The sequence below is a fragment of the Vulpes vulpes genome, chromosome 2 (assembly GCF_048418805.1).
Source record: "Vulpes vulpes isolate BD-2025 chromosome 2, VulVul3, whole genome shotgun sequence".
Taxonomy (NCBI): Eukaryota; Metazoa; Chordata; class Mammalia; order Carnivora; family Canidae; genus Vulpes; species Vulpes vulpes.
This window is the reverse complement of record NC_132781.1, coordinates 147,795,844-147,813,608: the sequence shown is the minus strand read 5'-3', so window position 1 is coordinate 147,813,608 and position 17,765 is coordinate 147,795,844. Positions and strand designations below refer to the sequence as shown.

The window sequence follows — 17,765 nt, the reverse complement described above, 5'->3', positions numbered from 1 at the left end:
GTGTAAGGTGTGCCCGCTGACCTTTTTCACCAAGTCTGAGATGCAGATCCACTCCAAGTCACACACCGAGGCCAAGCCCCACAAGTGCCCGCACTGCTCCAAGTCCTTTGCCAACGCCTCCTACCTGGCCCAGCACCTGCGCATCCACCTGGGCGTCAAGCCCTACCACTGCTCCTACTGTGATAAGTCCTTCCGACAGCTCTCCCACCTCCAGCAGCACACCAGGTGAGTGGCCTGCCTGGTGCTGCCCCCCTGCAGCCGGTATCAGCTCAGCACCTATGCCAGGTGCAAAGACCTTCTTAGGTGCCTACTGCCCTGATGGTCAAGACCAAACTCCTTTACTTGGCTTTTGAGGCCTCTGATAATAGGACTTTTATAGACCTCAGTGGCCTCTACCATCACTACTATGCTGCCCTTCCCAGTTTCTCATCTGCTGTGTCCTTTACCTGAAACACTCTCTCCCTTCTTTATCCTGTTTCTCTGGCCCTCTCCTAGCCATCTCTCTATTCAGCTTCCCCCAGGAAAGTCCTCCTGGGGCCCCAACAGGCCATGTGCATCCCCATCAGAGCAGTGGCAGGCTGTCTTGCCAGGTTCTTTGCCCACCACCCCAAATACATTGGGTGTTCTTGAAGGCAAGGGCTTGGTCGTCTCCATTCTCATATCCTCAGTGTGTGGAGCGTAACAAGCAACTAGGCATTTGTTGAATATTTGTGGAATAAATAGAACTATCTTTTATAGGGCATATGATTCATCCATGTAACAAATATTTACAGAGCCTGTGCTCTAAGACAGACATGATCCTAGGTGCTGGGGACACAGCAGTGAATAAAACAGACAAAAATCCCTGTCCTCATAGGCATACAGTCTAGTGAAGTGTGTGAAAGACAGCCTCAGAAATACAAATGCTTTGAGGAAAGACAAGTTTTTGCAGGGGAATACAGACATCAGAAAGGCTAACTTGGCACTCACCAAATAAAAATACCATAGGTATTTAAAGAAACATACCAAAGGTTACCAAGATTGCGGTTCATCCCTTCAGAGAGGAAGAGACACAGTGGTTCTCTCCCCCAGTGATGATCACATCTATGAGCATTGCTATCTGTTGGCCAATATCAGCTTTGTAAAAGTCGGGGATTAGGTGATTTTTGCTGTGGAGCTTGTAATTCGCCAGGAGCAATCAAGTTTTCTCTCTTTGGGGGACTAATGCTAGACAGAGAGACCCTAGTTTTTGTTTCTAGGTTTTTAAAAATTGTTATCTCTGTTGTGATTTATTTGTATATGTCCATGGTCTTAGTAGGCTTTATCACAGGATGCAGAATGCCTTGTCTGGTTCTTGGACTCGGAGACCTAATGTGTAGGTTTGATAAGTAAGAAACATTGGCAGAGTGACAGCAGGGCAAGCCTCTGTTTCTCTCGCTCCTGTGCCTCCCGAGGTATAAGGATTTGACCATCGAAGTGTGTCCCAGCAATTTTCTTTTGTTTTTGTTTTTGTTTTTGTTCCAGCAATTTTCTGATGTTTGTCATTACTTTGATTTCTTTTTTAAGTTTGGCCAGTTTTTTTTGGACACAGGCATATGTAATGAGGTGTTGATTTTTTTGTTGTTTACTCATTGAGACAGAGAGATACAGAGAGAGAGCATGAGCAGGGGGAGAAGCAGAGGGAGAGGAGGAAGCAGGCTCCCCACTGAGCCAGGAGCTGGACAAGGGGCTCTGTCGCAGGACCCTGAGATCACAACCTGAGCTGAAGGCAGAGGCTTAACCAACTAAGACACCCAGATGCCCCTGGGGGGGGGGGGTGACTAATAAACAAAGTCCTCCTGGTTGTATGGCTATTAAAATCAGAGCATGTGACACTGAGGTTTCAGAGTTAACTTCTGTCAGGAGACCTCGCAAAACCCCGGGGTCATGATTTTAATCTTGTGTGTGAAAAAATTTCTTAGGATATTATCTAGGATCAGAAAGCTAGAACCATTCAGTTCAGATTTGTTGGGTTGTTGCCCCTACAGCCTGTAACGGTCAGGGTACGTTCTTTTTGCAGATTTCCCGTTTGTCAGTGTCTTGGGCTGGCAGGAGCCACTTTTTCTGTAACCTTAAGGGCTGGGGTTTCACAAGCCAGGGAGCAGATCTAGTGCAGCTTCCTAGGGAGGCCACATTCCCACATGTGAAGGTTGGCCCTTGTGTTTTGCTCTCAGGCTTGTCATGCCTAATTAAATGAAATTTGTCTTTAAATGTGACATTTCTGGCATGGTCATGGTTACAAATTTGATTTACCCAATTATATCCTGTAGGGAAGGGGGACAGATTCTTACTGACCCTATTTACCAAACTAACAGCCACAAGGAGTAAATGATCCCAGTAAAGGCACTGTATTTGTCAGCGATTATTCTGAGCAGTTTTGTAGGTGGGGCCAGTAACATGCTGTTTCAATAGAACTATTTTTTAATTTTATTACTTTTTTTAAAGATTTATTTATTTATTTGAGAGAGAGAGAGAGTTGGGGGACAAGGGAGGGAGGGGCAGAGGAGAGAGAGAATCCTTAAGCAGACTCCGTGCTAAGCACAGAGGCTGATGCAGGGCCCAATCCCACGACCCCGAGATCATGACCTGAGCAGAAATCAAGAGTCAGATGTTCACCTAACTGAGCTGCCCAGGTGTCCCAACAGAATTATTTTAAAATTTCCTTGATAATTCATGAGTTTATATCTATGTTAACTTTGTTTAAAAAAAAAAAAACAACTTTGTTTAGTTTCCCTCTTCCCCCAGAATTCTGAAGGGTTAGTTGCGAAGGCACCATTTAAGAAATATTTTATTCCTTGTTCAAACATAGCCTCCTAAATTGAGGATTAGAGGCAGATCAAAGAAGAAAAGGGTCTTCTCATATCCCCTTTAGGAAATAGAAATAAACTCTGGTTAAATCACTTTCATTCACTTTAAGGTCGTAACACCTGTTCTGCTGATCTTGGGTAGTCTGCTTTGCCACAGTGTCTGTTTCTGGACTGAAAAGTCTTGGGTCCTGCCTTCGTGTCAGGCAGTGTCCGGTCAAGGTGATGGCATCAGCATGGAAGCTGTGCTCATTCATCATCTATTCCCTGAGAGAATAGACAGCCAAGTGTGTGTGCTACGGGCCTTTACTCAAGCTTAATGTCTTTTTCAGAAGACTCAACTTCTGACCTGAAGTAGACGCCTTTAGGCAGCTGGGATGGGGAACTGTTGATAAGACTACATGGCCCATTTATTGTAATAAGCAACATTTATTTTAACAATCAACAATGTCAGAATGGAGGAGAGTGGAGTCTTCTATTAAGATATAATGCATGACAAATTTTTCAGATTAAGAACATATTTTAGGCAGCAAGGGCATTGAGCCATCTTTGGGTTCTACTTTATCTCATAAAGCATGTGTTAGGACTGTCACTAATTAAGTGTAGTTAAATGTGGAAAAAAATTTTTTTAAGAACATTACTTTTTGATTTTTTATTGTACATGAAAATAAATTACTGTTTTTTTGTCTTCATTTTAAAAAGTGCATATATAGAGACGCCTGGGTGGCTCAGTGGTTGAGCGTCTGCCTTTGGCTCAGATCATGATCCCGGGGTCCTGGGATCAAGTCTCACATTGAGCTCCCTGCAGGGAGCCTGCTTCTCCCTCTGCCTATGTCTCTGCTTCTCTCTCTGCATCTTCATGAATATATAAATAATAATTTTTTAAAGTGCACCTATATATAATTCTATATGATATACTACATATTTATATAAATTGCATATAATCATATATATATAATACATATAAATATTTATACACATATATATGTACACACACACATAAAATCTAAAATTAATGCAGGGGCTCGATCTCACAACCCTGAGATCATGACCGAGCTGAAATCAAGAGTCAGGTGCTTAACTGACTGAGCCAGCTTGAGCGTTTCTTCTTTTGATTTGCCAACTTTCTTATGCTTGCATCTTTATAGGACAGCCCTCGCTCTAGTGTTTGCTAATTAAAACTAGAAAATACAAAACACTTGATCATTTAGAGCACTCCTCTTCTTATAAATCAAAGAAAAAATCTTTGGTGTCGCTGGTGGCCATCTAGAAAGTCCAAGAGCATGTAGGTGTAAGAGATACTTTGATAACTTTATTATTCTGATTTGAGGCCTGGATTTGAGAAGGCTAGGGCACAAGGTGGGCAGCCTAGGCGGGTGTGAGCCTTGGTCTAATAGAAAATAAACATTAGTACCAAGTAGTGATAAGTATGAAGAATCCTAGTTTTGGGGCACCTGGGTGGCTCAGTCAGGTAAGCGTCTGCCTTTGGCTCAGGTTATGTCCCGGAATCCTGGGATCGAGCCCTGCATGGGGCTTCCTGCTCAGCAGAGACTGCTTCTCCCTCTCCTGTGTCCCTTTCCCTGCTTGTGTTCTCTCACACACATGCTCTCTCTCATGATAAATAAAATCTTTAAAAAAAGAATCCTAGTTTTTTTTAGAAGTAAACTTTTGTTTTAAAATATTAAACAAGACCATGACCATAAAAGCAGCAAAAAATTAACAGGCCCCTGAAGGGGAGGGTATTTTGCTGATGTTTTTTGATCCAAGGATAGTTCTCTATTCCCGAGGACACATATTTTTTTTTCTCTTGAGTGATTTGAGTGCATAATAGTAGGAAACCAAACAAGCAACGTAAGAGGGTCCTATTAACATTCGAGACAAATTATTAGCCATTAGACAGCGGCACCTATAATTAAACCAATGTGTCCTAATCCAGTGACAAAGAGGTGGGTGTCCTAAATGCCCACAAGTCCCAGAATCCATTAGAGAGACAAACAAAAAAAGCCAGATATAAAGAAGCAACCAGAATCCAGGTTCCTTGTTTCCTACCATTCCACAGAGACTCACTCCTGCTTTTTGCCTCTCCACAGAGAACTAATCAGGGCATAAATCAAATCCATCCTCCAAGGGTGACTGCCAGTAATGATGGGAATAAAAGATGATCATGTCCAAGGCTAACCCAGCCTTGGTCATGTAATAGAAATGGGAGTTAGAAACAGGTTGAGCAAGATTACTCTGCTTGTTGAGAAAGATGTGCCTGGGAGCATTTTGGTAATGTAGTTTAGAGGAGCTGGAGCATTTTGGTGGGACCTCCTGTGAAAGGAAGACACAGCAAGTAAAGAAAAGCAGGTGATTGGCAGAGTGTTCTAGAAATTCAGATTCAGGGTTGGCCCAGTAAATAATAAATACCACATGTAGTTCAAAAGAAAGTCAGCAGAACTTTGTAGTGAGTCCGGTCATCAAACAAAAACAGCATTTGTCACACATACAACAGCAGTTAGCACATGTATATAAGATCACAGATGCGCAGCATCACGATGCCAAAATCAGGGATAGCATTTTGTGAGTGGGTTAGTGAGTTATAGGAAAAGGCAGGAGTGACTGACTGGATTTGTTTACTCAGGCTGAAAACCAGTTTTTTGCATTTGTTTCTCTTCTCTGGGCTCTGTGATGCGTACATGTGGACCGATGCTGGTGGCAAGGGTAGGTGTCGTTCGAGTTCCACCAATGATGATGGTCGTGGTAATAAAATCGTAACAACAACTAGTCCTTGTCAAAGGCTCCTGGGTGCCTGGCCCTGCAGAAGGTGATTCCATACAAGGCATCGGTAGTCCTCCTACACTGTGAATCTGTGTTTCTAAGTAAGAGATAGCACATCTGAAAAATTCCAGGAAGAGGGAGTCCTCTTGCAGAAGGCTCAGTCGCCGAACCTAGTGTCATGTGAATTACAAAGCACAGTCACTCTACGTCCTTTATTACCTGGGAAATAAAAGACCAGTGAGAACTAATGAACTTTCAATGATTTTATGTAAACATTGAGTAAACTCTTTGATTTTCATAAAGTATTTGTCTTAAATAGAAATGAATGTATTAAAAAACTATCACCATGAAAGTATCTTAGGAACACCCTTAGAATAGGTCACTGAGTCCTTACAGTCCTTTCAGTTATTATTATCATCCTCGTTTTTGGGCTGAGGAAACTGGGGTCAGGAAGGCAAAGTCACTTGCCCAAGGTCACTCCGCTAAGAGGAGGTAGAAGTGTGTTCAAGCCCAGATCCCCCAGGAGCCTGCCTGTGGCACAGGGAGGAAGGGGCTGCGGAAGTCAGGCTGCGGAAGGAGCTTGGCTGGATGGAGGTGCTAGGCACAGCAGAGTGAGTCTCTGGGGCCCCGGGGTGGGGCCTGGGGTCCACGGTGAGTTCCCCTTCACTGCCCCTGTGGGAGCCAGGGCTGGGCTGTCCCCTACTGAGAAGGTGCAGGGCAAAGGCAGGACTGTGCTGTGGGAATTGAGAACTTACTTCTGACTCGCAGTTCAGGGCCTGAAGAGCTTGGGGGCTGTTTCAGGGAAAGCACACAGCCTTGCCCTCCAGTCACCCAGCTGGCACTCCCCAAAGAGCCAGCCCACTGCTGGGTGGCACACACAAGGGCGATCAATGGTCAGAGGCAAGCCCTGGCCCAGAGGAAGCCCTCTGTGACCTGGAGGCTGGTGGGTGTGGAAGTGTTCATAAAAGGAGGGAAGTATGTGGTGGTGGGGAGGACCATCTGGGTCAGGTGTTGAAGGGTCTGTAACCCTTCCTAGAGACGGTCAACAGCACAAGCAAAGTTCTCTGGGGCCTGCTGGGGTATGTGTCTGCATGTGTGTTGTGGGGAATTTGGAAGGATGCTGCGCTGGGGAGAGCAGTGGTGGAGAGCGAGGCTTTAGAAACCAAGGCCTTGAATACCGGGCACAGGGTTTGGACTCTGTCCTGGAAAAGGGAAAGACGGTGGAGGTTGCCAGGTGGGGCCATGACAAGGTCAGGTCCCTGTGCTGCTGCACAGGTGGAGGAGGCGGGGCAGGTGGGGGGAGGCAAGGCTGAAGCTGGGAGTCCAGGGAGGAGGCCAGGCAGCCTTGGCACTTAGACTAGAGGAGGCTGGAGGAGGGCTTGGTGGGGTCCCTGAAGAAGGACCTGATGTCCTCTGGAGGGTGCTTGGGCAGGCAGTCAACAAATACTTGTGCAGTACGGACGGCTTTGGTTGTGCGGAGCCTCGGAGAGAAAACTCACTTTCCTTCATTTGGTCCATGACTACGTACCGTGTCCTCGAGCTGAGCCTGTGCCAGGCCCTGGGGTAATGGTGGTGAATGAGACCAGGGAAGCACTTGGCCTCAGGAGGCAGTCCAGGAAACAGTGACTAGATGGTGACAACATAAGTACCAACACTTGGGGCAGGGGGTGTTGGGGGGCTACAGAGGCCAGGCCTGGTCTAGGGAGTCAGGAAAGGTGCCCAGTCAAAGCTTCTATGCTAACAATAGGAGTATGGGTTTTCACCAGCCATTATCTGAGGGAAGTATGCCCAGAAGAGTGGACAGCCAGCCTGGATAAAGTAAGGAGCCTGGAATCTAGTGCCAAGAGGAGGCCAGTGGGGATGGAGGCTGAGAGCAGGGGAGAAGCCCAGTGGGAGGTGAGGACTCTGGGGTGGGTTGTTGGGGGGGTGGGTTAGAACAGAATCAGTGCATGTCCCAGGGTCCCTTGGTCTCCTTTGCCCTTCAACTGCAGCTGAAGGAATTCCCCAGCCCTGGAGGGGAATGAGGATGGGAAGAAATGGAGGGCTATGGCCTCAGGCGGGGTCAGTCCAGATGGCTGTTAAGGTCCTTCTGTTGTAGAGAAAGGGTGCCATAGCTGGGATGAGTCCCCACATGTGTGACGGCCAGAAATGTACAGGTCGAATATGGGTTCTCAAAACCAGGCCAGCCCGGTGGCATTTGGCAAGTCTCTATGCAGCTTGTGGGCTGCCCTGTGCTTGCCCTCCGGTCCCCACCTCATGGAGGAGATGGTGGGATGGGGGGGTGGCCGCCTTTGCTGGGGATGCAGCCGGGACACAGGTGTGGCGGGCAGAGTCATCAGTCAGACAAGGTTGCCTGATGAGAAACGGATCTCCGACCAGGAGGTAGGGTGCAGAGGAGCAGGGAGGTGAGGCCAGAGCCCATGGTGAAGGGCCTTGAATGCCATACTAAGGAATCTGGACTATCCACGTTAGTAGTGGGCAGCCAGGGTCTTACTGCTGGCAGAAAGGGTTCTTCTTTCTGGCCTGGCCAGCACGGAGTCTGCTGCGACAGGAACCTCAATTTGTTTGCTCAGTTTGTTGATGAGCAGAGCAAGCCCCGTCAGTGAGGTGGGCTGGGGCACCAGGGACAGGAACTGACACCAAGTGACCAGGGCCGGGTTTTCCCTCCCCCTGATGCTCGGTGGCAAATGAGGGAAACAAGGTTCAGGCCAGCCAGCATTCCGCTGCCCACCTGCTTGGCAGAGAGGATTTGCCAGAACAGGTGACAGAGGACAAGCACAGGCTGAAAGTGGAAGGCTCGCATGGAGGACGGGGCTTCCGCCCCCGTGTGCCGGGCTCCTGAGCAGCTGCACACCTGCTCTGGGCCCACCTCCTCCTCACCTGGGCTGTCAGACAAGCATGTGCAGCAGCACAGACTTGAGCAGAAAATAAGCCACATCAGCCCTGAAGTCAGCACTCTGTCTGGAGTCACCGTCTCAGGGAGGCCCACCCTGACCACCCTATTTAAAATAGCACACATACCAGGCCGCCTGGGTGGCTCAGCGGTTGAGCGTCTGCCTTTGGCTCAGGGCGTGATCCCAGGGTCGAGTCCCACGTCGGACTCCCTGCATGGAGCCTGCTTCTCCCTCTGCCTGTGTCTCTGCGTCTCTCTCTCTCTCTGTGTCTCTCATGAATAAATAAATAAAATCTTAAAAAAAAAAAAAATAGCACACCTACCCCCACCACCACCATCCCAGAACATTCATGCTCCCTCCACCTTACTTTTTTTTCTTCTCACAGCACTGACTACATTCTACATGGGACTTACTTACTTATTTTATGTTTGTTGTTTGTTTCCATGAGGCAGTGGCTTTTTGTCTGTTTTGTTCATTCTGAGTACCAAACATGGTGCCTGGCACACGGGTACCCAATGTAATAATTGTTGAATGAATCAATGATAGTAATACTGGCAAGTTTTTACTAAGTCAGCTCTGTGCCAACACTTGGATAAGCCCCTTAACATGTTTTATCTAATGTGATCTTCACAAAGTGAAGTGAGGTCATATTTTTATGCCCATTTTGCAGATAAACTGAGGCCCAGGGATTTCTTTCCCCAAGGTCACCCAGCTTGTAGATGGTAGAGCCAGGATGAGAACCCAGGAGTGGGAGTGGACAGAGGGGCTGAACTTCAGGCCTCACTGTCCTGCATTCCCTCAGTAGCTGGGGTGACCAGGTAGCCACCATGGATATGTCTCTGGTGTGGGGACAGGGCAGGAGACAGAAATTGGGGGCCAGTCAGAGAGAGAGAGGCTTCCTTCTGAGGGAAAGAGGAGGGTGGACCGGGCAGTTCCTGGCAAAGCTGTGGATCTATGTTCTTTTCCGTGGTGGTCTGCAGGTGGGTTAAGAGGAGAGGGGCAGAAAGCTGTCTGTGCAAGCCCCTGATGTGTAGCTGGAGGCTGGGCTGGGTCTCTGAGTGCGTCTCTGAGTAGGCGCCGATGGTGGGCTGGATTTACAGACTGGCAGTGGGAGGCCAGAGAAGGAAGGAGAAGGGGGGGCGTGGTCTTTGAAGTTCCCAGCTCTTGCCTGGTGCTGCTCTCTGGGGAGTGGAGACCGGGAAGCTTGGGAACCAGATACACGGTGCAGGTGCAGGCCGTCCAAGGGCTTGGGGACTGGAGCTGGCCTGGGGTACCTGTCGGGGACTTCCACCTCACTGCGCTGCCCATTACAGAATCCACACAGGCGACAGACCCTACAAGTGCCCACATCCTGGCTGCGAAAAGGCTTTCACTCAGCTCTCCAACCTCCAGGTGAGTGCACGCCTGGCTCTTGCCTGCTAGGTGCAAAGGGAGCAGAAGGGGGTGGGGCTGGGGAGCCCTGCCTGGCCCCTGAGCCCCTGCTGTGCCCCCCCCCCCCCAGTCTCACCAGCGCCAGCACAACAAGGACAAGCCCTACAAGTGTCCCAACTGCTACCGGGCCTACTCAGATTCCGCCTCCCTGCAGATCCACCTCTCGGCCCACGCCATCAAGCACGCCAAGGCCTACTGCTGCAGCATGTGTGGGCGGGCCTACACCTCGGTGAGTGCCTGGGGTCCCTGGGGAGCCTCCTCCTCATCAGATCTGTAGATTCTCCCCACTTTCCAGACAAGGAAACAGGCCCAGAGAGGGGAATGACTCTCCGAGATCATGATGGGTGGCAGAGCCAGTTCTGTTTTTGGCTGCCCTAGGCCCTACTCCCGGTCACCTAGTGGCCTTCAGCCTACCTTTCCCAGGCGTGGTTTCCTCTGGGCCCGGAACACTCCAGGCAGTAGTGGGGGCGCCAGGCACCCGGCTCTCTGCTCTTGAGAGCCAGGGAGCCGGAAGGGCCTTCTCCACTGGAGAAGTTGCAGGCCCCATCATGGCCGCTAGGGGGCACAGTGACTCGGCCCAGAGCCACCTCGTCTCTAGAAAGGCCTGAAGGGTACAGGGTCTTTTCATCCAGCCCCCTGTCCCTGGGTGGGAAGGCTCCCTAAGCAAAGAGGCGCTTTGGCACCCACCAGAGGGAATCTGGCAAGTCGCTTGGGTGCGTGTGTTCAGCTAATGAAGTATTCTGGTCCACAGAGCCCACGTAAACCCAGACAGAGCTCACTGGGCCTCCTCTTCCCTATCTGTAACACAGAGGAGGTTGTAGTTCTCACCTCACTGGGCTGTTGGCCAGCACAGTGCCTAACAAACGTCTGCTAACACGGCTGTTTATTCACTTGGTGTTTACGGAACACTTGTGCCAGGCATTGGGGCATCACGATGAATCAAACACACATATTCTTTGCCCCCAGGGAGGTTGGAGTCTATGGCTGGAGACAGATATTAAACAAGTAACTACACAAATAAACAGGGAATGACAAGTTGTGGTAACTGCTCTAAGCCGGGTTTGTCACCCTCAGTGCTTGGTAACATTTGGGCCAGGGCCCTCTTACTGGGGGTGGGGGGCTGTCAGGTACATTGTAGGATATTAGCACCAGCCTTGGCCTCTGCTCACCAGCAACCCCCTCCTCAAGCTCTGACAACCCCAAATGCCTCCAGATGCTGCCAAATGTCCTGGGGCAGGGGGTGGCTCTCCTCAGACCAAGAACCACTGGTCTGAAGGAAACGTAGGTTGATAAAGCAGCAGGGAGGCTGGAATGGATTTGGGAAAGGGGAGCAGGTCTGGGTAGGCCAACTGAGGGGGCCAGTGAAGCCTTGAAGGGTAAGGAGGGTGAGAACCTTCCAAGCAGGGCACTGGTGAATGCAGACACCCTGAGGTGGAACAAACATGGCGTGTCCCAGGAACTAAAAGAAAATTAGGTCACACAGGGCTGGGGGGCCCTGTTAGGGAGTTTGGATATTTGCCAGGTGGAATGGGAAGCCATGGGGGGTGGGGAGGGGACTGTCTGGAGGGTACTTTTGAAAGGTCACTGACTGGAGGGGGCACATGTGAGGTGGTCAGCAGTATGTCAGGTGCCAGCCAGGCCTACGTCACACTGCTCCTTCCCTGGAGTTCACAGGGCAGAGGAGAGATGAAAGAAGGCAGAACCTGTAGGGAAGGGCCCCCAGGGGCGAGGTGGGGCACCCCAGACTGAGGAGCCCCACTCAGCTGGCTGACCTTCGCCCTGACATTCGCCTCCTCACACTGCTCCCAGGGAAGGGGCTGCCAGAGTTGTGGCTGCAGTTCTAGATGGAGTCTATTTGAACTCTGGGAGCAGGAGGTGTCCCAGCTCATCTGGCCTGCAGCCCCACCCTGAACTGAACTCCTTAGAACAAGAATAATTACCTTTATTTTTAATATATTTTTGTTTGTAATTAAATTAAGCTGGCATACCTTTTTTTAAAAGTAGGCTCCATGCCCAGTATGGGGCTTGAACCCACAACCCTGAGATCAAGAGTCACATGCTCCACCAACTGATTCAGCCAGGCACCCCAACATACCTTTTATAAAAAACCAAAAAAGTTTAATGGATTGAATTTTAAACTACCTTATACATAAAAGAAACATTTTAGAATAGTGAACACGCTGTTTCCATTAGCCTCCAGAGCCATCAACTAATCTTGCCTCATCCATATCCTTATTTTTGGAAGTAAAATAGACATTATATTATTCCATCTGAGAATGTTCACTGTGATGCTCAGCAAAAGGACTCCTCTTTTTGAACATATCCACGATATCTTTACCATTCGCCACTGGGTATCATCAAATACCCAGTCAGCGTTCCCATTTTTGTCTCCTGAAGGCCAGAATTTTATTTCCTTACAATTTGACTTTGTAATCATGATCCAAATAAGTTCCCTACACTGCATCCAATCAGTATGTCTTTAAATCTGTTGATCCCCCCACCCTGTCTTCGCCACCCCCACCCTCCCCAGCCTGGGCCTTTTTTTTCTCTGCAATGTGTTCATTGACAGTGGTTTCCTAGTGTGGACGTGGCTGATTGCTTCCCTCTGGTGGTGGTTCATAGCATGTTGCCACCACATCTGAGGGCTTGCTCTACCACTTTCTGAGCAAGGTGATGTTTGAAGCTGGAGGGTGAGTGGTGGCTCACCAAGTGCTCCACCTCCTCCCACTGAGTGTGAGGGCCTCTGGGCCTGCAGGTGAGCCTTGAGGTCACCTCACCCACCCACCTGTGGGTGCCTCAGGTCAGACTTAGCAGAACCTGTGGGGGCACTCAAGGAGCGAGCCGAACATGCCCAGTTTTATGCTTCTGCAAGTCACCAGTGCTATCAGGTCCAGCTTCTTCCCCAGGGAGGGTCGAGTGGGGTGGAGATTGGAGGTGGCTGCAGTGGCCAGGGCTCCCACCGCCACCTGGAATGCAGTGTAGAAACCAAAGAAAAAGTAGTCCCCTTAACCCATACTGCATGCTGGGAGCTCTGTCCACTCTAGCAACCCTCTGAGGTTGGGTCTTCAAGAGGAGAAAACAGGATTGGGACATATGAGATGATGTGTCTGAGGTTCCACTGCTAGGAAATGGCAAAACCCAGCTCAGACCCAGGCCTCCTGCTCCTCCCACACTGAAGCACCAGACAGATGGGGGCAGCTATGCGTGATCCCCATGGCAGGCTGAGGTTTGGCCAGCATACCCCGCTATAGCCTGTTGGCCTGGGCCTAGGGAAGTCCAGGTGGGTGCTGCCGAGGGACAAGCCGGTGCCTGCCAGCTCTCCGGCTGGCATGCTGTGGGCCCAGAGATTGGTAAGTGAACAGCATTCACCCCTGGCAGCGATGCAGCATCACCAGACCTAATGCCCATTGCCCTCTGATGCCTTAGAGCCAGGGCTGCTCCCCATTAGCTGGCCCACCTACCAAGGAGCCCTCCAGTGGCCACTTGTGGGAACTGCAGCCCCCCTCCCCCCACCCCCGCATCTCTTGCCAGTGGTTGGTTGGTTCCCTGTTCTGAATCTCACCCCTGCCCGCAGGAGACCTACCTGATGAAGCACATGTCCAAACATACAGTGGTGGAGCACCTGGTGAGCCACCACTCGCCCCAGAGGACGGAGTCCCCCGGCATCCCGGTGCGAATTTCTCTCATCTGAGCCGACCCAAGGCGCCGCCCCACCCTGCCCACTGGCAGACACAGACCCAGGCAGCACCAGGCCCCAACTTCCTCCAGGGGCCCTCCAGGAGCAGCCGAGCTCTCTCATGACCTTCCTGACCTTCCAGAAAGCCTGGGCTGCAGAAGCCCTGTCCGGTCCAGCTCCGGGGGCGGCCAGGCCAACTGCAAGATTCTGGACTGTTTTGGTGGCATCCAAAGACGATCTCAGAGCACTTTGAACCTCTCTGTTGGGTTTCTTTTTGTTCCCCACCCTCCACTTGCTTCACTGTTTTGTTTTTTTTTTTTAAGTTTGTTTTGGAAATAACAGAAAAGATATTTATTGGCCAAGAAGTTGGTGCTGCTAAGACCGAGAAATTAAAAGAATCGGACAGATGGACACAGAGAACAGAGGGCAGCGTGGGACCTTCTCTTGCCACAGCCTCAGGTCTTGAGGGAAGGCTCAGGCCTGGGTTTCTGGACTGCAAAGGGGACCCCCAGGTGGGAGGGGACAGAAGGCAGCTGGAGTGAGCCACTCACCCCTAGGTGTCCAGCTCACACCTCTCAAGCTACGCCCTGGGCATTACTGAGCAGAGAGATGTGGCAGCTACCAGGGCTGTTGAGGCTTCAGGAGGCAAAATGGGAGAGGGGCTGAGAGATCCGCAGGACCAAAGGGTGCAGCGTTGGGCTGGGCTGGGCGCAGGCCCAGGGAAATGGGGTGAGGGTGGGCTGGGTAAGACCTGGCCCTCCACTGCCCTGAAGACCACCCCAGTCTACCTCGGTGCTGGCCAGGAAACCTATTGGCTACCTCTCCCACCATCCCAGACTGTGGGCAGCGGGGGTGGGGAGGGAGTGGGCCTGGGCTTAGGACCCCTCCCCTCCAGAATTTCCTCCAGATGGGGCAGTGCCCAGGGAGGGGTTTTGTCTTCCCTGTCATGGAGGGGGAACCCCCAGTCCAGGCCCTAGGCCCCTCAGCAGGGAAGGGATCCTCGGGGAGGAGGGTCCCAGGAGCAGACCCTGCCCTCAGCCCCCCACAGACACACCCCAATCTGAAAGCCATGCGTGTCCGTGTATATAGGAACTATGTACAGAGCCCGGAGAAGCCCCCCTTCATCCCCCGGGAAAAAAAAAAAAAAAGAAAACTAGACAGAAACTCATCTATATATTCTGTATCTGGAGTTCCGTTTTGAATATTAACTGTGTTATTTTTATACACTTTTTAAGCCTTAACTCGCCATTGATTTACCAGTTTAACGTTTCCTGGGGTATTTTTTTCCCATGGGGTTCTCTGCCCCTACCCCCACCCCTTTGTTTGACTTGCGTCGTCTGATAACTCAGTATTGTAGCTTTTTGTCCGCATGTTACTACCCTGTAAATACGCTGTTCTACATACTGTTAACACCCCATTTGCTTTTTTCTATGGGACCTCCAGGCCACCATATTTAGAACTAGTTACCTTATTAAAAAAGAGAAAACAGTCTGTTGGCTTCTCAGTCTGCATCTTGGTGGCAGGGAGGTGAGGGCAGGTGCCCCTCAAAGCTTCAGGAAACAAGTTTGCATTAGATTTAAGAAAAGGGGTGGGGAGCAACATAAACTCGAATGTGGGGGAAGACACTAAATGGGGCAAGAAACAAAGGAATTCCAAACCCTCTGCTCTTTGTATTTCTCTGTTGTGAAGAATAAACTGTACCCGCACCTGGGTGGCGGCGGTGTGTGGCGTGCTCTGTGCGAGGGCGGGGCTGGGGGGCACCTTTCCATGCTCCTCTCCCCTCCCCCGCCCCCCAGACCTGGGGACCAAAGGAAATGGCCTTGTACTGTGGGCTGGCCTCACCCCAGCTGCTGAGCCGACTGCTTGGTGTTGGTCACCCTACAGCCCCCTAGGAGGGGGCAGCCAACCACGAGGGATTTTTTTTTTTTTTTGCTGAGGATCATGGTGGAATCAAGTGGCAGGTACACAAACTTCACCCAGGCTTGTCTCATGCTGAATGAAGCCTTTGGGGATGTATGGGGTCCACCAGTGAGGTTCACAGCCCCCGCTCCCAGAGGGGCAGCCACATGCCTATCTTGCCCATCTCCAGGGTCCATCCTGACTTGTGGAAGCAATTCCAGGGACTGAGGGAGCCAAGAAGTCCCCCTTCACATACATTCTCCCCATGTGGGTCAATGTTTTGACTGCCTGAGGGGGAAATGCAGGAATTAATTCCCCCAAGGTTTATCAAGGCTGGTCCTTTGCTGGGGGCATCCTTAGAGAGCCAGAAGTCATTCTACCAAGAGTCACCCCGGAGCTCACCTTCGGGAATTCACTCTGAGCCCTCCCAGGCCTTGTGTGGCAAGGCTTGGCTGCGGGTGACGAAGGAAGGTCAGGCAAGCAGGTGCCTTACAGGATGGTGCAGGTGCAGGGGTCAGGCCAGCCTCAGGGCTCAGAGGGGTCTCCAGCTCGCCTCTTGGCTTCGTTCTCGGAGTCGCTTTCATCCTTGGGCTCCTGTGCGGTCAGCAGCTCCGGCCTCACAGGTCCCAGATTTCCAGCAGTCAAGCCTTTGTCTCTCTCCCAGAAGCCCCAGGTAGTCTAATCGGGTCTTCTGGTTGGGACTGGGTTAGGTACCATCCCCGAGCCAATCACTGTGACTGCAAAGTCTGTACGTGATCAGCTCAGACCTGGAGCCCGCGCTCCAAGCCGGGAGCAGAGGGTGAAACCCCAATCTGCAGTACATCTCCCCAAAAGGAAACCAGACGTGCTCACATCGGCAGGGGGAAAGGGTGTGGAGTAGCCAGGCTCACAACTTGGGTAACTTCACAGGTCTCACTGCAGTCTCTGATACTGACCTCCCCTAGCCGGCGGCGCCGGGAAGCGGCGGACTCCGGCAGCCATGTTTGCATCACATGACCCGACCCCATCCACACCTGATTGGCCAGCAGTGGACACGTGACTGCGCCTGCGGCGCTGAGACCAGTCGTAGCAATGGCGCCAGTGCAGTGTCCAGGCCCTCCTGGTTGGGGGTGCACGATGCACGCGTCTTCCCAGCTCCACATTCAGTGAATGTTGCCGTTTGACATCAGCCGTGCTGGGGTTTATACAACACAAACTCGGGAGGGCTACAAATGGGGGCTTTCTTTCTCCTGGAAGAGCCAGTTCAGGACAGCACTAGCTGACTCTCCAACCAGCTTCGCCTGCCCACGGATTAGGAATAAATTAGGAGGGATCCCTGGGTGGCGCAGTGGTTTAGCATCTGCCTTTGGCCCAGGGCACGATCCTGGAGACCCGGGATCGAATCCCACATCGGGTTCCCAGTGCATGGAGCCTGCTTCTCACTCTGCTTATGTCTCTGCCTCTCTCTCTCTCTGTGTGTGTGTGACTATCATAAATAAATAAAAATTAAAAAAAAAAAAAGGAATAAATTAGGAGATGGTGGACTCCTGAACTGGAAGACCCTGCGGTCCGGGGGTTGGGGATGTGTGTTGGGCCAGACACAAGCAGGACAGAGTCAGACAGAAGCAGAGATAGACAGAGGAGACCGAGAGCCGGTGTCAAGACTCAGTTCCTGACTCCAGCTTCTGGCCAGGTTTAATTTCCTTGCTCGTTCTCACATCAATGACTTTTAAGTTGCCGGTGGTGTGACATTGAGCAACTTAAGTAACCTCTCTATGCCTGATTTTCTTATATGTAAAATGAGGGCAATAATAGTAACCAATTTGTAAGGTGGATGTGAGGATTCAATGAGTCAATATATGTCTAATGCTTAGAACATTATGTGCCTGGTAGGTATTAAGTACCAGTAAATGTAATTGTGACTATTACTATTTGACATGGCCCTGGTCAACCTAAGTCCCTTATGACCGACAGCTGATGATGTTTGGCAGTTTCTGGGGGTGGCATCTGAGCTGGCCTGGCAGGGTGGGCAGCAGGGGCAGGTGAAGATTTTACATGTGGCAGTGATACTCTGAGGACTGGGAGTCCAGTTTTCACCTGCTTGCCTGGAAGTTCTCAGGAGCTTTGATTGCCCCTGAGGGTACGAGCATAGGTGTGCCAGCCCCAAGTTATCAAGCAATAACCTGTTCTTAGGCACACCTAGCCTGTTCTTATCTCTAATCTAGAGTCCAAATGGCATTCTGAGGTTTGCTAATCTAGTTAGGGCAGGAGGCACTGGGGAACTTCAAACTGTTTTTGAGAGCA

General features: G+C 50.8%; 1 protein-coding gene across 6 annotated transcripts in view; it reads left to right on the top strand.

Annotated features, from left to right (window-relative positions):
• Positions 1–15,074, top strand: part of ZNF362 (zinc finger protein 362) — a 40,063-nt gene extending 24,989 nt beyond the window's left edge. For all 6 annotated transcript variants that reach the window (XM_072750323.1, XM_072750327.1, XM_072750324.1 and 3 more), the window contains 4 exons: positions 1–225; positions 9,790–9,868; positions 9,978–10,136; positions 13,482–15,074. In XM_072750323.1, the coding sequence (XP_072606424.1) occupies positions 1–225; positions 9,790–9,868; positions 9,978–10,136; positions 13,482–13,598 (580 nt within the window). In that variant the 3' untranslated portion in view covers positions 13,599–15,074. The remainder of the gene's footprint in view (positions 226–9,789; positions 9,869–9,977; positions 10,137–13,481) is intronic.
• The last annotated feature ends 2,691 nt before the right edge of the window (positions 15,075–17,765 follow it).